Below are 26,058 nucleotides of genomic sequence, written 5' to 3'. Positions count from 1 at the left end.
AAGAATGGGCCCAGGGACTGTGCGGGGCTGTGCAGCAGGGCACAGGGACTGCTTTGTCACCAGGAAGCGGCCATCCTTGTGCTGTTCCAGCAGATGGCTGGGAAAGGTACAGCTTCCTGCTTTCCACTCGCAGAATGACCCCCAGCGTGGGAGGGGGAGTCAGACCATGCAGGGGAGGGGCTGTCTTTGTGGGTTAGTGCAGCAGAGGAGGGCCTCCCAGCCGCCCCATCGGCAGCCGGCATTTGAAGGCATGGGGTGTGGCTGCTCTGCGAAGAAGTGTCACCTGTTGTGCAGGGGAGCAGGGGAGCGGTCTGTGAGCTGTTGACTGTGTTCTGTCACATGTTGGGCTTGGACTAACAGCAGGCAAACACATCTGTCTGCAGTGGGATGAGGAACTAACCCAAAATGAGCAAAGTAATGTCTAGCCCATGAAAATGGGCACAAAACAGTTAAACCAATCTGGAGAAGAACAAAATGTAAGAATGTGTGAATGTATGTGTGTACGTGTGTGCGTGCGTGTGTGTGAGTGTGAGTGTGTGTGTGAGTGTGCGTGTGTGTGAGTGTGAGTGTGTGTGAGTGTGTGTGCATGTGTGTGTGCGTGCGTGCGTGCATGTGTGTGAGTGTGTGTGAGTGTGTGCACGTGTGTGAGAGTGTGTGTGCGTGTGTGTGAGTGTGTGTGAGTGTGTGTGAGTGTGTGTGAGAGTGTGTGCACATGTGTGTGAGAGTGTGTGTGAGTGTGTGCACATGTGTGTGTGAGTGTGTGAGTGTGTGCGAGTGTGAGTGTGTGAGTGTGTGTGAGTGCACGTGTGTGTGAGTGTGTGCGTGTGTGAGTGTGTGTGAGTGTGCACGCGTGTGTGAGTGTGTGCACGTGTGTGTGAGTGTGAGGCAAATATCTGGGTGAGAGGAAAACTTTTTTTAAGAAGAAAAGCCACCTAGTTTGGGGAAAAATATGAAAAATGAGAGATTAATCTAAAAGGTCTATACAGAGACCACATAGTTGATACAATTTAGGAAAGCTGTAAAAGAAAAAAAAGTCATCTCAGAAGAAATCTAAATAGTTAACAAATATTAACTAAATAAACTTCAGAAGTAAAAATTGTAATAACACTGAAAGAAAAGACAGAAAATACTGATATGTGACCTGCATGTAAAAGAAGGGAACATAATTTGTAACAACCTTTAAGGAGTTACGATTCCAGGACCAGCGGCATGGTGTAACATCCTAATTGTCTGCCTGTGGCACTAGCATCCCATAGGGCCAGCGGTGCAAGTCCCAGCTGCTCCACTTCTGATTCAGCTCCCAGCTTATGGACTGGGAAAGCAGCAGAGAATGGCCCAAGTGCTTGAGACTCAAAAGAAGCTCCTGGCTCCCAGCTTCAGACCAGCCCAGATTTGAGTGTTGCAGTCGTGTGGGGAGTGAACCAGTAGATGAAAGATCTGTTTTTTCTTCTCTTTCTTTAGCTCTGAATTTTAAATAAAAATAAATCTTTTAAAAAAGAGATTTACCATTCTTGCATTTTAGGGATATATTTAATTAAAAGGCATCGTTACAGAGAGTGAGAAAGACCCACACACAGATTTTCCATCTCCAGTTCACTCCCCAAATGTTTGCAATGACCAGGGCTAACCAGGAGGAAGCCCGATGCCGAGAATTCCATCTAGGCCTCCCACGTGGGTGGCACCTGGGCCATCCTCTGCTGCTTTTCCAGACCATCAGCAGGGAGCTGACTCAGAGGTGGAGGAGCTGGGACTTGAACCAGAGGCCATATGGGACGCAGCCTTTTAGGTGCTGCCTTAACCTGTTACGCCACGATGCCAGCTCCTGGAATAACTTTTGTAGAGAACAGTTTCTTTTGTGTATAATTCTATATTCATTAATCTAGACATTTCATACAGGTCAAGGCAGAAGAAAAATTCATTGGACTTTATTTATAGTAGCAGAGAAAGAGAGAGGGAGAGTGTAGCACTACCCACAATAATGAAAATAAGCCAGATGCCAGTCAAAAGAGAAACGACTAAAGAAACTGTGGTATATCCATTCCATGAAATACTACATACCTATTAAAAAGAATGAAATTCTACCATTTGCAACAAAACGGTCTTAATTGGAGACCATTGCTCACAGTGAAATAAGTCAGTTTCAGACATATAAATACCTTATGTTCTCTCTGCTATACATACAAAGTACAGCAAATAGATATAAAAGTGAACAAGTATGTGCATTTACTCTCATGGATGAACTGTATAATGGAGATTAACATACTGGGAAGTGAAGACACATTGTATTATGCATCTCTACTCCCGAATAAAAGGAGAACTGCCAATTAAACAGTTAAATATACCTTGACAGTATGATACTAGATTTTCTGTCTTTGTCTATACCTACAAAGCCAAGATGTGGTTAAACAGCAGAAGGTGAAGTTTCTAACTGTCACTGAAGGACTATACTACTGCAATAATATGGGGGAAAATGGGGAAGGAAGAAGGGGAGAATCCCTGTACCTACCAAACCATGTCATGGGAAATAACAATAACAGTGAAGGAATAATGAATAAATAAAAATGCAAATCTCCACTACTGTTTATAAGCACAGAAACTGATTAATAACTTAAAATGAGGGCTAAACTGTTTCTAGCAAAATAATTTCTAAAAAGTAAAGTAATTATGGTACATCGTAAGTCAAAGTTAGAAACGGGTGGGCATTTGGCCTATCAGGAATCTGCATCCCGTATTAGAGCAGCAGGTTTTGGTGATGGCTCAAGTGACTGAGTTCCTGCATCCATGGGAGAGATTTGGATCGAGCTCCTGGTAGGCATTTGGGGAATGAATGAACTGTGGGAGTGCTCTTTCTCCCTCATTACAGAAAAGGTAAAAGTTGATTACAATACAAACCTTCATGTAATGTTAAATTATATATATCACAGGGGTTTTCCAAAAGTTCATGAAAAATGCCTATCATAGAAAAACTATGTATAACATTTTTTGCTCCAAAATCCACACCTTTCAATTCTATCTTTCCATGAGCCTCCTGAAATACCTCAGCATAATTATAATTATATAATATTGTATAAGGTACTTATTGCCTTAATTATGTTAAGTTACAAATAGAAATACTTTGTAAAGATTTTAAAGAACATGATAGGCAAATGATAAAATTTCAGAGTTAAAATTTATGGATTTATGAAGCTCTGATTCGAATACATTAAAGGCAGAAGTGGGCTTTTAGAAAAGTATTGCTAATTATATGATAATGATTGTATCATATTTGGAAATGAAAGAATTTCTTTGGGCTCTATTTGCATTTTATTCCTCATTTTCTATGTTTTGTTCTTTAGTGTCTTCATTTCTGTTCCATAGATGTTCAATTTGCTTTTTAGTTTTCTAAACTTGTTTATTTGCTTATGTATTTATTTGAGAGGCAGAGCGACAGAAAGCTCACATCTGCTGGTTCACTTCCTTGCAATGGCCAGGGCAGTGATGACCCTGAACCAGGAGCCAGGAACTCAACCCAGGTCTCTCCTATGGGTGGTGGGGATCCAAGTTCTTGAGCCAGCATCTGTTGGCTGTCAAGGTCTGCATCAACAGGAAGCAGAACCAGGAGCTGGGCTGGTACTTGAACCCAGGTACTCCAATATGGGACTCTGAATCTTTACTGGCAACTTTCCCTGTTAGGTCAAATGTCACCCCAGTAGCTCTTCTGTTTAATGGGAAAAAAAGATCTGGAAGCAGAACAGTGTCAGTTCATCTTGTAAGCAATCAATATTAGCACCTTGGTCATGGAGGATATTTTCCGACTTTGTTTTGGCTTCTTCAGTGTCCTCAGTAATGTCGTGGGTGGTAGCTGCTGTAAAAGAAGAATGCACTGTACCGGCTGATCTTTACAGGTTGGGAAGGCTCTAATACCATTAGCAATATATCTCTTCACCTTCTTCACCAAAGGAGGAAGGCAACTCTTCAAACTCTCCAAACTCTTTTCTTCCAAAGTGTCTTTGAAATTCTCTTAAAGTTGTCTCAGCTGAAAGAGAGTAATGGGTCCTGTTAGGAAGAGGTAGTTGTGGGGGTAGGGAGACTTGAGGTTAGTGATGTAGAAGTCACTGTTTTGAAGCCGGAGAGCCCTGGGTTTGAGCTCCGTCCCGTAGGAGCTGTGTGACTTTGGCAAACTCCTTGACTTCTCGGTCCCAGCTTCCATGAGGGTCACTGGCCTTGGAGCACTGCTGCAAGGATCCTGTGAGAACAGGGATGTGACCTCTAGCTCAGAAGTTGGTGGGCATGCAAGAAGCCTGCTCCACCTCAGCTCCTATCTTCTCAATTGTGTGACCCTTTATGTCAAAAAAGAAAAGAAAAAAATGCATTGGGCTAAACTCAATAGACCAACATCGTAATAGTGTCTCAACTCGCTATCCTCTACCCCAAGCACTGGCATCCATATGGGTGCTGATTTGTGTTCTGACCGTTCCACTTCCCAACCAGTTCTCTGCTTATGGCTTGGAAAAGCAGCAGAGGGTGGTTCAAAGCCTTGGGACCCTAGCCACGTGGGAGACTTGGAAGTTCCTGGCTGTGGATTGGCTCAGTTTTAGCCAATGGAGTGTTGCAGTCACATGGAGAGTAAACTAGCAGATGGAAGATCTTTCTCTCTGTATCTCCTTCTCTTTGTAAATCTGACTTTCCAATAAAAATAAATAAATCTTTAAAAAGAAAGGAAATAAGCATAAATATTGGAAAAAAGAGTTGAAACTATACTTCTTGTCAAATGGTATCACTGACTACCTAGAAAACCCTGAAGTATCAAGTAACAATAGTCTATGAGAATTAGGAAGTTTAATGAGGTAGATAGAAAGAAGTAAATACATAAAAATCAAGCAGCTTTCCAAAATATTGGTAATTACTACTGAGGGAATATTAAAGTAAAATGAACCTATTCAACAGTAACAGAAAGACAACACATCTAGGAATGTAATTACGAAGAAAAACGTAGATACTCTGAAGAGAGCTACAAAATGTTATGGAAAAGATACAGGAATCCGATTTTTAAAAGCTGGAGGGAATCCTGATTTAATAATACAAATGAAATTTCTTTCCACCTTATTCTATCATAATAACACAATCCTTCCACTGAATTTTATGGTAGGACGTGACAAAATGATGCAAGTTTCCTAACATCCCAAATAGTTCCTGGTGTACAACAGCATTCATTTTATGGACTATATAAAATAATACCTAGTAAAAACTTGGAAACAAAATATTTTCAGGAGCCTATGTGACCAGACTTAAAAGGCATCACCAAACTTGGATAATTACAAGTTATACTGTATGTGATAAGAATGTGACATTCAGAAGCTTATACACACAAAAGCTTACACACACACATGCGCAAATACACACCCTCAAATTTAATATCAAGATAAAGCTGGCATTTCAAGTCTCCAGTATGGATACTTCCAGTGTGGTTGAGTGTTGTAATGCTGGTTCACTCCTTGGAGAAACATAATTTTGATACCCATGTTGTACAAAATGCACTACAATGATCTTAGTTCAAAAGAAGCATCATTTTGAAAAGTGCATGTTATTTTGCATATGCCACTGGATTGTCCTGAGCCATTATAAAATGAAGAAGGAAAGACAGGAGGCAGAGAATGAATCCCACCCTTAACAATGGAGAGCTGGGCTTCGAGGCTCCCCCAGACTGAAGACACATTTTGCAGAAGGTGGTTCACCTTGGATTTTGGCTTGTAGCTCAGCTTGAAATCTTTCCCTTACGCCTCTAATGGCTGCTTCTGTGGCTTCAGTCACAGCATTTTCTATTAATAATTCTCGGGCTTTTTCAAAACGTGGTTGGACAAGTTTGTCATAGTCAATTACCTGCAAAGAACATTTGAGAAAGTCAACCTAAGCACACAGTGCTGTATTAAACATCTCTCTCTTCCAAAAATATTAACATTTGCTTGAAATGTCTTTAGATTCCAAACTCACTAATTTTCAAATACTTTTATATACATTCAGCCATATTTTCATGTGTTTATCATGCTATATACACACACACATATATATGTACACACACATATATAATTTATGTATATATATATTTGGCTAAAATAGTAAACAAAAACATAACTATATACATTTTAATTCAATTTTGTATGTGTACTTTACATATAATAAAGGCATGCATTTTAAGTGTATGGTTTGATGTATGTAATATGTATAAATATGTAATATGTATAAATACACAATCAAGAAGGTAATTTTAAAAAAATATTTATTTTATTTTTATTAGAATACAGAGAGGAGGAGAGACAGAGAAGAAGGTTTTCCATCCACTTCACTCTCCAAGTGGATATTGATGTGAAGCCAGGAGCCCAGAGCCTCTTCTGGGTCTCCCATGTGGGTGCAGGGTCCCAAGGCTTTGGGCTATCCTTGACTGCTTTCCCAGGCCACAAGCAGAGAGCTGGATGGGAAGTGGGACTGCTGGGATTAGAACCAGTGCCAATATGGGATCCCCGTACATGCAAGGTGAGGACTTTAGCCGCTAGGCTACCACGCTGGACCAAAAAGGTAATTTTTGTATCACCTTCAAAAGTTCCCTTTTGTTCTCCTCATAGTCAATCTCTTTCTCTTTCTTCCCTTCCCCACTTTTTGTTCTTAGTCCCTGGTCACTGATTTTTACTTTCTGCCATTCTAGATTAGTTTTGCCTTTTCTAGAATTTCATACAGATGAAACAACACCTTGCAATCTTTTCTTTCAGCTCTCCTCCCTTAGCAAAAACACTTTTGTAATTCATCAGTGTTATTTCAAGTAACCTGCTGAGTAGCAGTCCATTGTATGGATATACCACAGTTGTTTTATTTATTAATTATTTAGGATTTAATTATTCATTCGAAAGGCAATGTTAACGGGGTGAGGGGTGGGGAGCAATAGAAAGATAGATACAGAGAGAAAGAAGGCCATTTCATCTGCTGGCTCACTCCTCGAGTGGCCATAATGGCCACAGCTAGGCCAGGTTTAGGTTAGGATTTGGGAACTCCATCCAGATCTCCCATGTGGGTGCAGGGTTCCAAGCACTTGGGCCATCCTCTGTGTTCCTAGGCACATTTGCAGGGAGCTGGCTTGGAAGGGTGAAGTAGTCGGAACCTAAACTGATGCACACTCATATGGGTGGCTAGCAAGGCAGGCAGCAGCTTTACCCCAAATGCCATAGAGCTAGCTCGATAGCATTGTTTTTGTCCATTGATGAACATTTAAATTGGGTCTGGGTTTTGGTCATTATGAATAAAACAATGATGTGCATTTGCACAGATGTTTTATTTTTCTTTCAACATTTTACTCCAGAGTAGTTTTCAATGTTGAAAACAAAAATTGTGAGATCATAATATAGTTTCTATATACCCCTCACCCCTCTCCATCTGCATTTCCACTATTAACATTTCAAGTTAGTATGTTCATCATAGTTAATGAGCCACACAAATCTTCTCCTAATTTTAAAAATATGAACCCTTTTTATCCTGTACAGAAGTCTGTGAATGTGTGTTTCTGTTTATTTTGGGTAAATACCTGAGATGGAACTACTGTGCATATGGTAAACACATATTTTACTTTACAATAATCTTCCAACTATTTTCAAAGTGTTGAGACTATTCTACAGCACTACTGCTAATGTGTGAAATTTATGGGACATCTCTATTCCCAGCAACACCTGATTTTGTCCAACTTAAATTTTTACCATTCTAGTGGATAAGGAGAAACAGTTAATCATAGTTGAAATTCACATCTCCCTACTCATTAATCATCTTGTGTTTATGAGCAACTCCCTTTAAAACTTGAATGATGAATTCAAGATGGCCAAATAGAAACATCCAGTATTCACTGTCTTCAACCCAGAGAAGACCCAACGCAGCAGGTGAATCACTTCATCTGCAGGTGATTGCTGCAGGGAAGGGCATCAAGCTCAAGAAGGGCAAAGTGTGAGCATTGTAGGGCACAGACACCAGGGATGGCACCAGAGAGAGGGGCACAAAGCCTACCAGCTCTGTTTAGGGGTGGGGAGGGAATCCCTGGCGCAGGGGAAGGGGTTTGCATAAGAGCCTCTGTGGAGCTAGACCAATACCTGATATGGACATTCCTCATCAGAGGGGAACCCAGTCCCCACTCACCAGGAGCTTGTGGTAGGGTCCCCTGGAGAACTCACTGTTATTCTGCTTCAGAGAAAGAACTCTCAGTATCTCCTCTGCACCACCCCCAGGGAATAGCCTGTGCCAGTGTGCTGCCATCTTGGGAAAGGAGACACTGTTGGAGTCCATGTTGCCTGGGAGAAAGAAGCCCTGGTGTCTCTCCTTCTTGGGGTTGGGGGAAGCAGGGACTTTCCTGCACTCTCTGGCAAGGAAGCTGAGCCTCACAGGCCCAATGGGGACCAATAGGGCCAGGGTAATTGCAGCATCCCATCCTACACAATGCCGCAGGGCAAGCAGGTGCACAGCATCTGGGAGATTTGGCCTCAGAGATCCTAGAAATAGAGGAGCCTCTCCCCCACCTCTTTGCGAATCATTCTCTTCCCTACTGCCTTCTTTCTGCCTTCCATGCATTGCATCACTCTTGGAGCTATCACCTGTACCCACTGGGTCTCCAGGTCAATGTCAAGGACCCTGTGGTCCCACCCAGTTTGCTATGTGTGGCTTCTGCCCTTCTTCCCATGGTACCTGGCTCATCCAGCACATTACCAGCTTAGGGATCTAGCTCATGGTTTCTAGGCCCTGCCATACTCAGTGCAATGCTTTGAGCTCAACCTCCTCTCACATGAATGTGGCCCAAGCTGTGTCCTTGCACTCTGGCCTGCAATTGTGGCCTGGGAGCTCTAATGCTGGCCCCTGCCCTTGCACCAGGAATCCTTTCCCCACCCCATATTGGGCTGGGAACTCCCTGGCTGGGATGTGCCCCAGGCAACTGCAAGCAGCCTACAGAACAGTCTCCTAGCCCCCACTAAAGCTATGGCCTGCTTTCATGGGTCCAGTCATTCCCACTATAGCATTTGGGGACCCTGCTGGTGCTGCCCAGCAAGGGCATTGCTCTTGGGTCTTTGGGGCCGTTGGAGCCTGGCCACACCTGTCCTCATAGTTCCAGTTCCTGACTTAGGTGGTGGCAGAAAGTCTGTGGGCTGGACTCACTTGTAGCATCAGCATGACCTGCTCACAATATCTGCTAAGTTCTGGCCTCTTCCCCTTACTCAGGGATCTCACCCACCACAGTGGGTTCCCGAAGCAACCACAGCTCCACTACCTATACCATTAACTTCAGAAAAAGAAGTATCCAACTGGAATGAAAGCCAAAGAAGCCTATCAGCCAGCACCCAAAAAATGTATCTTCAGGATAAAGCTTTCTACTCTACAAAAACCTTCTCTTAAAGGTGAAGGAAACAACTGATGCTCCAGAGTGTGAGAATCAGTATAGAAACTTAAAAACATGGAGTAACCAGGCAATACTGATATGGGACAGGCAGGAAGCTCATTCATAAACAAAGGAGCTAAGAGTTCACCAGCCTTGTACTGCTACAACTCCATCCCCCACCCTGCAGATGCAGCATACTCACACTCCAGGTGCACCTGAACATGCTCCATTAGGCAGATGATGCCATGATGAGCACGTGTCTGCCAAGCTCCCTGTGGCATTGCTGTGAAACCTTTGCAGAGGTCACCATACTCTCTAAATCTCATCCAAACTGCCCCCATTTGTGTATTCAACTGTGGTGCCATCCCTGACAGGATAAAGGGGGCAAACAAACTGGGATGGGAGCAGTTCTGTCTCATGAGGAGGCCCATGTTCACTTTTACAAGGGTACCACCTGACTTTTAAAAGAGACCCTGTTCCTATTCTTGCACTTCATCTATGCTTTGAAGTTAGCAAAAAGAGATATTGAAAAAGAAATCAACAAAAATATTATAAATGAAGAATCCAAGAAGTCAAACTAAGAAAAAAATGCAGTGCAAAGTCTAAATCAAGCAGAAAGAATATTCAACTTTAAAGACAGATCTTCTGAAATATCTTAAACAGAATAAAAAAAACTTGAAAAGGCAGAAGCAACATTCATGAGTTCTGAGATAACATCAAGCAAACCAGTATTTGAGTTTAAGGAGGCCCAGAAAGAATGAAAAAAGGAAAGATTTAGAAAAATGATTCCATAAACTAAGAGCTGAAAAGCTTCAATTTGAAATATGAGATGGAATCCAAATGCAAGGAACCCCTAGAACCCTAAGTAGACACAATCAGAAATGAATCCTATTTGGACACTTCATAGTCAAACTTTTAAAAGACAGAGTTCAAGAATGAGCAAAATCAAGTACACAGAGAATCAAGCGCTAAGTGGAAAGGTAGCCATAAAATGACTCAACAAAGTGGCTTAAATGTATGTAATAAATGCCTGCTGTTTTCCAAACTATTCTACACAAAATCCTGACTATGGTATTGAAACTTGTTGGTAGTTTCCATCTTTCCATTCTTTATTAATAAATTTTATTATTTTATAAATTTAAAAAATGCAAGACAGAAATAATTCTAAAATTTATAATAGAAAAATGCCAGGGTCACTGTTAAAGAAACTCCTATGAGATTTACAGCAGATTTTCAACAAGAAAAAGGAGTTGGCAGGAATGTGGAACAATAACATTCTTAAGACACTGTGAACAGGATTACAAATCAGGAAAACAAGTTTGGGCAACAGTTTAGCACAATCAACACCAACTATGTCCCAGGAATTGCTTCCCTTGATATATCTCCCAAATGCACAAAAAAAATGTGTATGGGTGCACCAACAACTAGCAAGTATGTTTATAGTAGTCTTGTTCATAACACTCCCATCTGAAATCAGTCCAAGCTGTATTAACACTCAAATGCAGCTAAATAAATCATGATCAAACCAATGCAATACAGCAAAATAATTGACAGCTATATGTAACAACATAGGTTGACAGCACAATCATAGTGTTAAGTGAAAGAAATAGGCACAAGGTATATACATTGTTTAAGCCCATAAAGCTAAAAAATAGAAACGTGCAAGACTAACGTATGGTATTATGCTCCTGTGATAAAAATGGTCAGGCACAGAGTTAGACGGGGAGGGGCCACAAAACCACTCTTTAGGGCATGCAACTGACACCTGCCAATCACAAATGCCAATCATGAGCATCAAAGCCACACCGCCAACACACAGTCTTCAGCTTCAGGGATAAAAGCCCTGGAGTAGAAAGAAAGGATGTTACATGTTTTTTCCTCCTCTCTTGGAAACTACTTTAAGAAACCCTGCTTTAGTGTCCTGCCTTTTGTCGTAATTCATTGCTTGTATGATGATGGAGAATCATGACAAGTTGGCTGCCACCAGTGAGAAAGCCATAAACGAAAAATATGGAAGCGAATGCCATCAAGTCAGGACAATGGCTGCCTCTGGGGTGGTGAGGCATTAGGAGGAGGCTTGTGAGGGCTGCTAGGATCCTGAGAGGTCACAGCACACAATAAAACATTAGGAGAAAACAGAGAAATGCTACTCCTGTGCTTACAAAAAACCAGGTAACCCTTGGAATCATGCTTCCCACATCTGCACTGCATCAACTACATCTGCAACCCTCATCCTGTGCCATTCCTCCACTCACATGCAACACTTGAGAGCCACAGTGGCCTCCTAATGTCTCAGTCTTCCAATTCTTCATCAAAGCCTTTGACTCTGCCTTCAAATGATATCCTAAATAGACCTGCTTCCTTATGGCTCTCATTCTGGTCTAAGTCCAAAATAATCTCTACTTACTGAGAATGGAGACCATCGTCACCAGAGGAGGAGAAGAGGTAAAAAAAAATACCTTACAGGCTGGGGTGATGCAAGGAAAGTCTTTGTGGATATCAAAATCATTAAGAGGAGGAATCCCAGTACCTAAAAAACTGTCACATAATGCAATATAATACAAAAAAAGATCACTAAGAATAAAATCAGACATGTAGAGGAGAGGAAGGGATTCAAGAAACAGGAGATGAGCAAGACCATGAAAGTAATATGGTGCTGCTGTTGGGTGGACATGGCATTCAAATCCAAGATCCAGGGGGTAGTGTGGTCTGCAAGCAGCAGAGATAGCAAGAAGGAAGCTGATTGGAACAATGATCCCACTGACAGTGTAAATTGAACAAAACTTAGTACCAACACCACTCTAGAGGTAAGAAGCAAGGAGAGCTAGATCAACAGATGAAAGGGAGGAAGAGGGCCCAGTGCATGGCTCAAAAGCTAAATCCTCACCTTGCAAGCATTCATGTCCCAGCTGCTCTAATTCCTATCAACCTCCTTGTTTGTGGCCTGGGAAAGCAGCAGAGGATGGCCCAAAGCCTTGGGACCCTGCAGCTGTGTGGGAGACCCAGCTAGCTCCTGGCTGCTAGCTTCAGATTGGTGCAGCATTGGCTGTTGTGGCCATTTGAGAAGTGAACCAGCAGTTGGAAGATCTTTGTCTTTCCTTCTCTTTGCAAATTCTGATCTGACTTTCCAATAAAAATAAACAAATCTTAAGAAAAAAGGGACATGGAAGAAAAGCAGGAAGGAGGAAAAGAAAGGCAGCTAAGGGGTCCGGCAGCGTGGCCTAGTGGCTAAAGTCCTCTCCTTGAACCTGCTGGGATCCCATATGGATGCCGGTTCTAATCCCAGCAGCTCCACTTCCCATCCAGCTTCCTGCTTCTGGCCTGGGAAAGCAGTCGAGGATGGCCCAAAGCCTTGGGACCCTGCACTTGTGTGGGATACCCAGAAGAAGTTCCTGGATCCAGGCTTCAGATCGGCATAGCATTGGCCATTGCGCTCACTTGCGGAGTGAATCATTGGACGGAAGATCTTCCTCTCTGCCTCTCCTCCTCTCTGAATATCTGACTTTCCAAGAAATAAATAAATCTTAAAAAAAAGAAAAAAGAAAGAAGAAAGGCAGCTAAGAAGCAAGTGGTTACCCTTCCTTTATAATGTTCTGCAATCAAGTTGCCAAGTGTGGTCTTCCCAGAATACTGTGGTCCATACAAAAGCACCTTGCACGGTGGTGTAGGCATGGGTGGAAGAAGATAGGGCCGTGGATTTAATGAAAATGCTTTCAATGCTTCTTCTGATGATAGGCAGTATATTTTACCTAGAAAGCTTTAAGAAAAAGTGCCAAAATAATGAACAACTGACAAGATGGAAGGGGACGTTTTACAATGAAGTTCCAAAATCGTACTTACCTTACAGAAAAATCTGGTAATCCTGGGTATATGTTTCCTTCCTTTAAAGCGACGGGACATGCCCGGCCCCACCTGCTCCTCTGCCATCTGTATCTCGGTGCCAGCATTTTATAGGAGGCAAGGATGCGGAGCAGCTCCTCCTGTGGGTCACAGACGCTCGGTTAACTGCTGCGCAAAGGTCTGGCTGAGATGAACAAGCTCACACATTTCACTTCTTACTTGACCTGCTTTTACCACTTCAATAACCATTTCAAAAGTAAACGTTTGTTTCCGCCCCCCTGCCCCCCGCCCCACTGCTTAAGTGTTGCAATTGCAACACTGTGGTCTTGTTCTAGAAACGGTAAGACTGGTTTCCATGGATATTAGAAAGTTTTGTCCAAAATTATTGGGCATTTTATTTTCTTTTTAAAAAATATTTATTTATTTTACTTGGATGTCAGAGTTATAGAGGAAAGGGGGGGCGGAGAGACAGAGGTGAGAAGGAGGGAGGGAAGAAGTGGAGCAGCAGGGATGCCAAGTGGCGACCACAGGGTGTGCCAGCACAATAGGTGGAGGATTAGCTTACTACACCATGGCATGGGCTCCCCTAGCAGTTATCACATCCATTTACCTCAGAGCCAGAAGCACAGTAGTTACTTTAAAAGTTAGTTGAATGACTGAAGCAATGAATGAGTGTCTAATGAAGTTGAACAATTCTATGTTTTGCTCTCATTGGGGCTACGAAAATTTTAAACAGATCTTGGGTTTCTTTTTTGTTTTCCTTATTCTATGGTTCATTGTTTTTTCCTTGTCTCAATATTTTTGTTGTATTTAGTGTCTGAAGGGAGATTGTGCCAATACATACAGTTTCTTCCCAAAGACATATCCATGTTTATAGAAGGCGTCCTGGAAGCCTTTTTAAACCTTGAAAGGATGTCAGGATCACGAGATAGACTGAAAAGGCGGGCTTTGTGAAGGTGAGCCCTCACTCACATTTTCTATTGTGTCAGCTTCTTCCTCTGCACTCTGCAGCTTGGTGATGATGGCTGCTCTTGTTAGGTTGAGATGTTTAAGCCGTTCCAAGACGGTCTAAAGGGAAAAGAAAGACGTTTCAACACAGGTCTGAGGTGATGACAGAATCGCAAGACATGATGGGCTCATGATTCCTGCGTCTTCTCAGATCCTAGACAGAGATTTTTTTCCCCTGAATCTCCCCAGCTTCTGGTGGGATGTCGGCACCTTCTTTGTATTTCTGGGTTTGCAAGCCAGTCTTTCAAAAAAAGCGCATGGAAAATGGAAGACAGGACAATTTAGTTTGTGCAAAATATTTAGATGTTCAGGCGCAGTGTTTCCCCCATGATTTCTCTGAATTCCTCACATCAGCACATCACTCCAAGCTCTGTGATCACATAGCAACCTTCCCAACTGGCATCTGAGTTTCTTCTAATCTGCATTGGATTATTGCCCGCCTTAATCCAGCATGGTCTCATTTCAGCTTGACTATACATGCTAAGATCCTATTCCCACACAAGTTCACTATCATAGGTATGGCACTTTGACTTCAACATACCTTCTGCGGACGCATTTTGACTCACAGTGAGCCATTCATTGGCTTCTAATACTCACTACCCTGGGGTGGAGGCATCTCTCACTGCCCTGATCAACTCCAAAAGCCAATAACTAGTTCTGCCACTAATTGGATTCTCCTTCTGTCTTTTCTTTGCACTGCAGACTGAGTAATCTTTCCTAAACAGAAATATGATCATTCTTGTGTCCTGTTTGTTGCCTGCTCCCTACTGACGAGGCCTCAGTACACGAGGTACAACTCTAATTGGTTGATAGTCTGCACCCCCTACCACCCTCACCCCCATCCTGCTGCACTAAAGTCCCACATTCCATCCCACAAATCCTTGTGCATTTTCTTGTCTCTGGACCATTGTTTATACACAGACCAATCCTACAACATGGGACACTGAACCCTTCTTCTTCTAACGATTGCTTAATCTTTTTGTTTTTGATTGCTTAATCTTCAAGTTCCCATTTAAAAATAGTTTGAGAGAGTTAGCCCTCCTAACCAGACTAGGTTTTATCCTTTTGCCCAAACCCCTTTAATCTTGTAAGCCCTTCCTGACTACAACACAATCTATTTTTTAAATTTATATCCCTCTCTATATCTGAAGAGCACACGAAGGCAGGCATCCAAGTCTGTATTGGCCTTATTCCTGGCTATAACCCCAGAGCTTGTCATGATGCCCAACACCTGTCAGATACTTATGCAAGAGTTACTGCACTTCTGTGTTACCTTATTCATTCTTGCCAAGTATCTTTGAGTTTAAGTTTTCTGCATCCTTACCAACATTATTGCCTTTCACTGTTGTTTTTTATCTTCCTTGTCATTATTTTGGTTTGGCCATCTTAGCAGGTGTGAAATGGTATCTCATGACAGTCTACATTCTTGTTTCCTTATTGGTTAACGGTGTTAAGTGTATTACCATGTGCTTAGAGGCTGGTGATTGTTTTCACTTTTTGTTGAGATACTTGTTATCTGAAGATTTTCAAATTCAAATGCAGTTTTAATATGGAAAGAACCAAATAAATAGACCACATTTTTAAGTGCCAGAACTCATTTTTTTTTCCAAAATGAAGGATGTCAAAATGTTAATCAATGTTTTGGAACTATTTTGGAAATACAATGCAAGTACGACACTGCCAATCATGGCCTTGCACTCACCATGAAGAGCTCCTCAGGGGGCTTGTTTCCTTCAAGCTCAATGAGATACTGCGGGTTGTGCTCAGCCATGACTTCCTGTAGAGAATAGAAAAGAGGCCTTCTAATCCAGGATCACTGAGAAAGTCGAACACAAGATCAGATTCTTGACGAAGTATCTAAAGTTCAGCTGCCTATCTGATCAACATATTGTTCTCAGGGCTCAAGAGACTGACAAAAGCCCACACTCATCTTCTTACTATGAATTCTATTCTGATTTTTTCATTTTTTTTATATATACTGAAGTCTTAAAATCTTTTCCAGTACACAATATTTCGGGGCATTTGTCTACCTGTCTCTACTGATAAGTTCTGCTATCTGGTTTGAGATCATAGTAGAGTTTGATTGTCACTTAAGTCATAGATGGCCTTCATTTAGAAAAACATATATATTTTTATTATTTCAAGATACACTTTTCTTATAGAAAACTAAAAAATAGAAAATGCTATTTGTTTTCCTCTCATCATCATTTCCGTGAATTTTTTTTACATGTTCAAGATCATCTTGTACAACATCTGAGCCAATTTTTTTGTTGTTACTTAATATTGTAATTAGTCATCATATCCTTTACTTTAACAAGATCATTGTCAGTATGACATTTTGAAAGTTTGATAAAATTACATAGTGTGGTTATGGTATGATGTACATTCCTCTATTGTATGGCATTTAGGTAAGTTAAAAATATTTTGTGAGTTGTTATCAAGCATTTATTTTTATTAAAATATTTTTAAAAATTATCTTCTTCAGTAATTACTGCAAGCAGAGAGTGAATGCAGACTGTGCATAGAAGCAGTTAATAGGACCCTTTCCTGTCCTTCCCCTCCACCCTTCCAGCCAGGTGTGTCTTTCTTCACCACTCTCCTCACTGATACAAATGTATGCACACATACAAGAGAACACTGAGTAAGCATTTTCTTGCTATATCCTGATAGAGCGGACCCACAGGCCAGACTTCCACGAGCAGGTGTTACTATCAGCAAGCATTGCTGGTTGACTTTCTAGCAAACCTCCTAGCAGCAGTGGAAGAGAACATTCATTTCTTCCTGTCACCACAGACAATTTCAGGTTTTAAATTTCTGAAGCGCATTTTTGTTTGGACAGTTCCTTAAGTTAGAGACTGTAAAGGCTTTAATAAAAATTATTCCTTAACATAAAACTTTCAACTGCTCCCTATAAATGAATTGCTCCAATGGCTCTTTGAAAAACTCAGTTCATGTGTCACTTTTTACAGAGTTCCTTTTCCGAATCCAATGACATGGAGGCTGGAGAAAACAGCCTTTGGGGTGCAAACCTTCCTAACAACTTCCCACCATGCTCAAGAGGAGAATTGGATTAGAGAGAGATGCTGACACATGAATTAGGTCATCATGGTAAACAAAACACAAAGACAGGCATTTCCATTGTCAGCAACACATCGCGTTCTTACTTCCAAAGGCTGAAGAATCATTTCCTTATAGAGTTGAACAGTGTTCTCAATATTTTCCAAATAATCCTCTGGCCTCTGCACTAGGTGTTGAAGAATTTCAGCCACCATCTGCATTTCAGCAATAAAGGCCTACATGGAAGATATTTTAAATAATTTTAGGTGAATGATTTTATTCAATTTACATTCTTCCTTATACACACTTGCCATTCTGGCAGGAGAAGTAGGGGAGGAGGGGGTTAGAGACTGAAGGTTTTTTTTCTTTCTTTCTTATTTAAGAGTGAGAGATTACACACTCATAAGGCAGTTTTTATCAATAAAGTTTCAAACTGACCTGGACAATTACCAACTTCTTTTTGCTCCCAATAATGAGGGGAGAACAGGGAAGGAATGTCACATTTGTAGATGTAGAATAGAGAAACCAGATTTTCTCTAGCCACTTGTTTGGTCACCCTTAGTTCATGCATGGACTCGTTGAGCACCTGCTAAGTGTGAAACACTGTCTTAAGGAGTTGAGATACAACAGGAAACAAACTGACTTGCATTCTGGCCCCCCAGAACTCACCTTACAGAGCCTAAACAGATACACAAACAAACAAACAAACACATTAGGTGGCACCAAAAAACAGGAAGACATCAGGCAGGAGATAGGGGATGGAGAGTGATGGGGAAGGTGCTGCTTCCTGTTATGAACAGGCTCTCTGTGTAAGTGGCAGGTTAGTGGAACCCAGAAGGAAATGGGGGTAGAGCCATATCAGGTTCTAGAGAAAGCACACTGCCAGGCCGAAGGAACAGGACAGTCAAGTGAAGGTTCTTGGCCAGTGGTCTGGTTTTCTGGATCATGTTTAACACTACCTTATACATTCTCTCTAGCTTTTATCAGTGTGATATATATTTTATAAAATTTTATCTATATAAACTACTTAATAATCTGCTTTAGGGGCAATGAACTTTAAATTGTAATTGATTTAAATTTAGCTACTCATTTACTGCTATTGGTCCTCATGTTTTATAGTGTAGCTTTAGCATAATTCTCACTCTTTTTTTTTTTAATAGTTTATTTATTTATTGGAAAGGTAGATTTACAGAGGGAAGGCGAGACAGAGAGAAAGATGCTCTGTCTGCTGTTCACTCCCCAGGTGGCCGATACGGCCGGAGCTGAGCCGAGCCAAAGCCAGGAGCTTCTTCTATGTCTCTCACGCGGGTGCAGGGTCCCAAGGCTTTGGGTCATCTTCAGCTGTTCTCCCAGACCACAAGTGAGCTGGATGGGAAATGGAGCAGCTGGGACACAAAGCACAGCCTGTATGGGATCCCGACATGTTCAAGGCAAGGCTTTAGCCACTAGGCTCTCATGCCAAGTCCTTCAGTCTTCTTGATTACATCCTTCCATGACTCCTGGGATTAAGTGAGTTGTGAGCCCTGTATCTTACCACAGGAGGGTTCTTCAAAAACTTGGTAGAAAAATTGAGTTAAAGGTAAGTTAATCTTGGTGCAAAAAATGTTTTGAAGTCCATGCATACAAAGGGTCTTCAAAAAGTTCATGAAAATCATGCACTATGGGGGTCAGTGTGTGGTGGCCCAGCAAGCTAATCCACTGGCCTCTGGTGGACGTCTCCTATGGGTGCCAGTTCTTGTTCTGGCTGATCCACTTCCGATACAGCTCTCTTCTTATGGCCTGGGAGAGCAATGAAGAATGGCTCAAGTCTTAGGGACCCTGCACCCATGTGGGAAACCCCGATGGAGTCCCTGGCTGTTGGCTTCAGATCAGTTCAGCTCTGGCCATTGTGGCCATTTGAGGAGTAAACCAGAGGATGGAAGAACTTCTTCTTTTTTTTTTATCTCTCCTCTCTCTGTAAAAATATGCTTTTAGAATTAAAAACAAATCTTTTAAAAAACTGTGCTATAAAAACAACTATGCATGAATCTCAAATATTTTATACCAAAAGAAACATTTTACCTTCCTTTTTTGCCATAATTTTAAAATAGTATTTCATTATAAGGACTGCATAGACTTTGAGATGGTTGTTTTATTCATACCAAGAGGACATACCTTATTTTTTTTCTATGAGGCTTTCCTTTTCAAAATAAAAAAGTATTATTTATTTGAGTGACAGAGAGAAATCTATTTTCATCATTCCCCAGTTGTCCCCAACAGCCACGGCTGGGTCAGGACCAAGCCAGAACTTGCAACTCATTCTAGGCTTCCCATTTGCACGGCAGACACTCCCATCACTTGAGCCATCACCTGCTGCCTCATAGGCTGTACACTGGCAGGGAGCTGGAGTCTGGGGCAGAGCCTGGCACGCAAACCAAGCATGATAGGGCAGGCCATCATTCCAAATGGCCTCTTAACCACTGCACCAAATGCCCATCCTGAGTTTCCTTAAAAGAAATATCTAGAATTGATGCTGGTTATTATCCAATGTTTGCTTTCTGTAGGTAAAATTATTATATATTTCTAAAATGAATTTTATATGTAATATCTTTTAAAATAAAAGGACACATGTCAAAGACATATATAACCCATCAATGAGGGAACAAGCAGGCTAGTAAAATAAAAGTATTTATAATCTCTGAAATAAGGCTATTTATTGCCTTACAGGGCAATAAGACTGTGACCTATTGGGGCAGTGTTGTCTTTTCTACTGGAAAAAATAATCTGCAATGCCTCCATCTGTAAGTTAATATTCAATTTCATGGAGTCTAGGCCCTAAGAGAAATAGTCCATCACAGACACATTTCACTGGAGCACGGACTGGTAAACTGTGGCCAGGGCACCCCAGAGGACCAAATGTGGCCCATCACTTGTTAACAGAGTTGGTACTATTTTGTCTTTATATCACAGCAGAAGATTCTTTCCATGTATCATGTTTATTAGATTTACTTTAGGATTATTCTGTCTATCTATCTATCTATCTATCTATCTATCTATCTATCTATCTATCGTCTATCTATCTAGTTTTTTATGTGATCTTCAGGAATGTGCTAGCTTTGTAGGTTGAACTATGGCAGTGCTACTTTCTCTCTGTATCACTCTTTGTCTTTTACTGTTCTTCCCCAACTCCTTATTCTAGCTTGTGTAGAGTTCAACACATGGTAGGTGACCAAAAGCTGTTGCCATGGAAGGAGGTATAATCGCTTCTGGAATGTAGAGGGACTACAATCTACAATTAAACTTGTCTCAAGATTGTACTCTTAATAGTTTTTGGAGACAGGATTTTTTTCATTTGTTTATTTCCCCAAGTGTAATAAAAATTTAAAGAAAATGTAATTTTCTGTAATGCCTGTTATTTCCTATTATTCATGCTGTTGTACAAGGTAATTATAGAAAATTACGAGAGTGTGGGATCCTTATGTGGAATGGCCTGGTGGGCTGTTACCTCTTCTTCTTCTTGCTCCTCTTCCTCTTCGCCCTCATCTTCTGTTTTTCCTTCTTTGTGTAATTCCTTCTTCTTTTTCCTGCGACTCTCAATAACTGCAGGATCCCAGTGGTCTCTAGTGTACACATACCCTGTACCACTGTGCTGTCTTTGCCCAGATATTCTTTGGCATAAATCATAGTCAGGGCACTAAAACAAAACAAAACAAAACAAAACAAAACAAAACAAAACAAAACAAGACAAGACAAGACAACAATATTAAATTACTTTAAATATTCTGAATAGGCGTCTAATTCCTGTTCAAAGTTCATGAAATATATAAACAGATGAAAGAAAAGGCTTCTTAAAGGCTTAGACAAATGCAACTTGGTGACTGGCAGGTGTTGTCAGGTCTCACTCCACGCCCAGGGAGGCAAACGAAGAGATTTTTAGGTTCTGTCAATGTCCCACTGAGCTGGAATCAAAATGCAGGTGAAAGCAGGGACTGGGCACTTTAAGAAGTATCCTAGGGATTCTGATCCCTTCACATATCCCACTTGGAGTAACAAAGGAAGCAAGCATCTTGAGAACCTCTCTTGCTCATTTTCTAATTTCTGTGTGTGTGTGTGTGTGTGTGTGTGTGTGTGTGTGTGTGCATGTGTAAGAGAGACACATCTTACCTTGTTGGCTCATTTTCCAAATGCCTGCAACAGTCAGGGCTGGACCAGGCTGAAGCCGGGAGCTGGGAACACACCCCAGATCTCCATGTAGGTGGTATGGATAGGAACCCAAGCATTTGAAGTGTCACCTGCTGCTTCCTGGGGTGCACACTGGCAGAGCAGAGCTGGGACTGAAACCCCGGCAGGAGATGGGATTCAGGCATCCATGTGACTTGAAGTGTCTGCTTCTGCTGAGGACTTTGGCCTCTGGCCATTAGTTGTGGTGGGGACTGCTGATCATACCATGCTAACCTCCTCAAGGCCACCTGTCTCAGCTGACCCTGACGCTCCTCTGAGTCCCAACACTTTAGGGGAAGAACTGTCTAATTTACTCAGTTGTCATAAACCCTTTGGGAATCCAGGTAGGGGATGAACACAAAAGTTCCACATTGATTTTCACATGAATATAGGTATCACCTCTCTAAATTCTTATCCCATTCTTAGAAAAAGCAACAATCATCTTTGTAAAGAGAAAACTGAAGTTTTAACCAAATTGTAATAGTTAATAAAAGAGAGAATTAGGAATAGGACTCCAGCATTAGCTCTTAATTGGAGTAGGAGTATTCTTTATTATCCATTTATCCGAGTCCTTTTTTGGTTCTTTTTTTTTATTGATTACATTGCATTATGTGACACAGTTTTAAAAAATATGGAATGCTTCAAGAATTTGCATATCATCCTTGTGCAGAGGCCATGCTAATCTTCTCTGTATCATTCCAATTTTAGTATATGTGCTGCTGAAGCGAGCACTGTTGGTTCTTTCTTTTTATTTAATTGGTAAACTTCTTAGTGCTCATGAATGACAGTTTTGTATGCTAGTTGATGTTTAGATAAGTAAGACATGTTTTTTGCCTTCTGGTAGGACAGAAGAGTCTAGGAGAAAAATGGACGACTGTCTTCTAGAGAGATGAGTAATATCATAGAAGACAGCAACAGGAGTGGTCTTCAGGGAAGCATTTAACTGTTCCGTGGTTAGTGAAGTATGATGGAGAGAAACAAGAGGGAGGGAGGGAGAGTGGAGGAGAGCAAGAGTGACCGTGAGAGACAGATACTGAGCTTGTCAGGCCAATTTCTGGAAATGATGCCTGAACAAACTTTCAAAGAATGCGTGTGTAAAGCCTGGTGACGAGGCGAGGAAGTGCTTCATGTGGATGGAGCTGCAGGTGTGAAAGACCAGAAGCAGGAGCTAGCAGGACACAGATGCATGTCATCACTTAAACAATTCTGAGGACATTCCTTGAATGGAACTACTATCAAAAATAAAGGGAATGAAATCCCGTCTTTTGCAACAAAATGGATACAACTAGGGACCATCAGGCCTAGTGAAATAAGACAGTCTCCAAAAGACAAATCTCACACATTGCCCCTGATTTGTGGTAACTAATATACAGAGTACAAAAAAAGGCAGATGAGTGATTTTGACATTTTGAGAATTGATTATTTTTATAGCCTTGTCTATCCCCCCTAGGGAACACTGTAAATTTTTAAATTTAGTGGAGAAGCAAGCTTGTGATTATTAAGTCATTTAAGCAATTATAGAAATTCAATTTACAATAAGAATAAGAGGAGGAGGATGAGTGGGAATAAGGGAGGGAGGAAGAATTGGGTGAAAACTATTGTTATGCAGCTAACAGTGTATATATGAACTATCTGGACCTTTGTTCCCTTTATATAGATAAAAAAAGTAAAACAACAACAACAAGGGTTTACTGTATTAGAAAGAACAAACAATAGCCTTACCTTAATATTGATTATGACATCAGGCTTGAACCTTAAATTTTTAATTAATTCTATTTGCTGCAAAGTAGTCATGGCATCCTGTGAAAGTGTTGGGATTTCAGTGATAATATAACCTGTAGAGTAAAACATAATTCTAAAAGCTTTAGTAAAATTAACATGGATTTGTTATCACTTTGTAAGAGTCAATAAATTGATTATTAATGACGAAGGCAGGTCAATAAAACTGTGTGTCAGGTTTTCAATTTTTGTTTTTAATAATCTTACTTAGTTGCTTGGGGTACAAAGGGTCAAGGGCTACAGGAAAGTGGGTAATACCATTGTTTCCACATTAATATCATTATTTTTTTCCCTGTATCTGGGCTCAGGGGAGAAACAAAGGGAAAAGCCCCACCCAGCCTCCCACCCATCCCAGGTCCCCGATGTGAGGCACGCTCTGAGGGTCCTGCTCAAGCAGTTTTGATAGTTCAACAGGTCTGAATTGCTGCCAATCTCGCAGTTCCAATTGCGATGAAACCTATTCAGAATCCACTGGTTGACATAGACTCTTCATGGTTGGGGTTCTGAGATCAGCAGTTCAGTTGGAGGGATCTCCAAAGAAACTTCATCTGAGATGATCCCAAACCTGATTCTTGTGTGAGTTTGCCAGTACAGGGTCCGGCACCGTCTGTCGCCCCAATCAGTTTATGCACATGCTGGTCGTTGCAATTGCTGGGTCAGTTCTGTTTCCAGCCCTGTCTTCCACTTGAACCAATGGGTGTTGCAGTCCAGCTAGATCCTACCAACTTCATACTCAGTCCTCACACAAAGCAGAGGAAGCTGCAGCCTAGTTGGGTGACTCCCCATAACCCCCACCAGGTCTGCTCCCTATCCTGGTTCCCATGCTTGCCAATATGAACTGCAGGCTTGTCCAGTCTGTCCCACATCCCATTTAGCTCTCATACTTGTCAATGGGCATTGAAGCCTAGTTCAACCCAACCGACCTACTATCCAGCCCATACACATACTGGCAGGTGCCTTCTGTCTAGCCACCCCTGCGCCTGTCCTGGTTTTGGTGCTATCCAGTGGGATTTTAGTACTGGTGGAACTCTAAGTCTGGATATGCTGCAAGTCTGCTGTTGGTGAGCTGTTTGAGTTCTAGTGGTTGCTCCAAGCTCAGGTTTGTCCCAAATTTGCAGTTGGTGTTTAGTTCAGAATGAACTGAGGAAGTGTCTCAAAGTGCAGACTGTCTCTGCAAGCTTCTATATAGAGTCATCACAGTTTTAAATTTCTTCGTCACAGTCACAGACCTGTGGACAGGTACCACAGGAATGGTTGGGTGGACCCATAGTCACTAATGCACAATGCACAGCCCACAGAGCCCAGCTCAGGGATTAGACAAGCAGCACACTGGGCTGGGCTGCCTATTGCTTAGGTGGATTTCCAACCCCAGCCTGCCACAATCTCTACTACAGGTGAAGCTAGTTGGGCCAGAGCTGCAAACAACTGGGGTCACAAGTGTCTTCCTGGTACTGGGATGGAACTAGAGGCTCTATCCACAGGCATTGCTTAAGTTCATTCAGTGTTATGCTTTGCCAGCTGGCACTGATTTTTAACACAAGATTTTCCTGTGTTCATTTGCCTATCCCATTCCTGATGATCAGAGTCTTGGGGGTGCATGTCAGGCCTACGTGTGGCTGCTGGTGACATATGTGAACCACTAGTCTGTCTCACTAAGGCGCATGCTTCTGCCTACTGCCAGGGTGGGTCTGCAGGCTCTGTCTGGGAACCCTGGAGGGTAGATAGGGTCTTCTGTATTTTACCTGGTGCTGTGTCACCATGGTGGGACCTGCACTAACCTCAAAATCAAGTCTTTGGCTTACTATCCTCTGTGGGCTGAAGCCTTACTCTGTCCGTTCGAGGCTCGGGGTGGGATGGAGAAGACAAATCCATGGTTGTCCAGGTTGATACTAAGCTAGACTGTCCTGAGACTCTATGCTACAGGGCGTTGCGTTTTTTCAGGGGTGGGTAAATGCAGGTGACAGGGCAAGCACTTTGACTTTGTCTAGAGGTATTAGCCTGGAGGAAGGTCCAGGCTGGTGCTGTATTTCACTGTGGTTGGCTTGCTACTGGGTTTATTCCCTCTCCCCCCTCCAAGTGGGAAGCATGACTCTCCATGCTGTGCTTCTTGGAGCTGGGGCCGGGGTGATACAGGCAATTTTTTATTCTCGGTTTCGTTCAGTACATATTTACTTATATCACAACCAGGCACCTGCTTTCCTTAGCTCTTGTCCAGGTGGTATGACATATGCACAGCTGCTCAAGTTGGTGTCTGAAGAAACCATTGCTGGAGTGTTTTATTCAGCTTTAATCTTGCTCTAGCTCCAGACCAGTGGGTTTTAATGCAAGATTTTGAAAAGTTCCCCAATACAGTTTCTACTATATGAGTAATATTTAGTCCACTCCATTCTATGACCAAAGAAAAACATTCATTTGTTGAGTGTAGGATCAAGAATGCGCACTATTATTCAAAAGTTTATTAAAATACACCTCCTTTGTCCAACTCCATGTCTGTGTGAAACTGTTTTCTTTATATGCTTCAATGGAAGCAATGTGTTTATGGGAGGAGGTGTGGGATTGACAGTCTTGCCACTGCAGATGTGGAGTGGAATAATTTGTACTCTACACCCAATTCTAGAAAGATCTCAGGGCCATTACTTAGCAAACAGATCAGAGTTTCTGAGCCCACTGTCCAATCTCTTCCCCTCCCAGAGACACATGTGAGATGGAAACCTGGTGACACAGAGCAGAGGAGAAGGCACATCCAAAAGTGAGGGTACAATGCAGTATGCATCTCTATTTCCAGATCAAAGCTGGAC

The 26,058-nt window shown here is 41.8% G+C and overlaps 1 protein-coding gene and 1 non-coding gene across 2 annotated transcripts in view; both read right to left on the bottom strand.

The window, feature by feature from the left end:
• LOC121167132 (adenylate kinase 9-like) overlaps positions 1 to 26,058 on the bottom strand; it is an 80,455-nt gene that overhangs the window by 46,945 nt on the left and 7,452 nt on the right. Inside the window, exons 5-15 of the mRNA XM_040996513.1 lie at positions 23,204 to 23,316; positions 20,766 to 20,954; positions 17,389 to 17,517; positions 15,927 to 16,001; positions 14,189 to 14,284; positions 13,217 to 13,356; positions 12,953 to 13,133; positions 5,715 to 5,859; positions 3,926 to 4,015; positions 3,733 to 3,862; positions 1,131 to 1,141 (exon numbers count right to left, since the gene is read on the bottom strand). Of these exons, the coding sequence (XP_040852447.1) occupies positions 1,131 to 1,141; positions 3,733 to 3,862; positions 3,926 to 4,015; positions 5,715 to 5,859; positions 12,953 to 13,133; positions 13,217 to 13,356; positions 14,189 to 14,284; positions 15,927 to 16,001; positions 17,389 to 17,517; positions 20,766 to 20,954; positions 23,204 to 23,316 (1,299 nt within the window). The remainder of the gene's footprint in view (positions 1 to 1,130; positions 1,142 to 3,732; positions 3,863 to 3,925; positions 4,016 to 5,714; positions 5,860 to 12,952; positions 13,134 to 13,216; positions 13,357 to 14,188; positions 14,285 to 15,926; positions 16,002 to 17,388; positions 17,518 to 20,765; positions 20,955 to 23,203; positions 23,317 to 26,058) is intronic.
• LOC121167134 lies at positions 22,107 to 22,213 on the bottom strand. Its single transcript, XR_005885553.1, has one exon. It is a non-coding gene; the product is annotated as a U6 spliceosomal RNA (small nuclear RNA).

The sequence above is a fragment of the Ochotona curzoniae genome, unplaced genomic scaffold (assembly GCF_017591425.1).
Source record: "Ochotona curzoniae isolate NIBS_2020 unplaced genomic scaffold, NIBS_Ocur_1.0 patch336, whole genome shotgun sequence".
Lineage (NCBI taxonomy): Eukaryota > Metazoa > Chordata > Mammalia > Lagomorpha > Ochotonidae > Ochotona > Ochotona curzoniae.
Note: the sequence above shows the minus strand (reverse complement) of the source record. Positions and strands in the feature narration are given on the sequence as shown.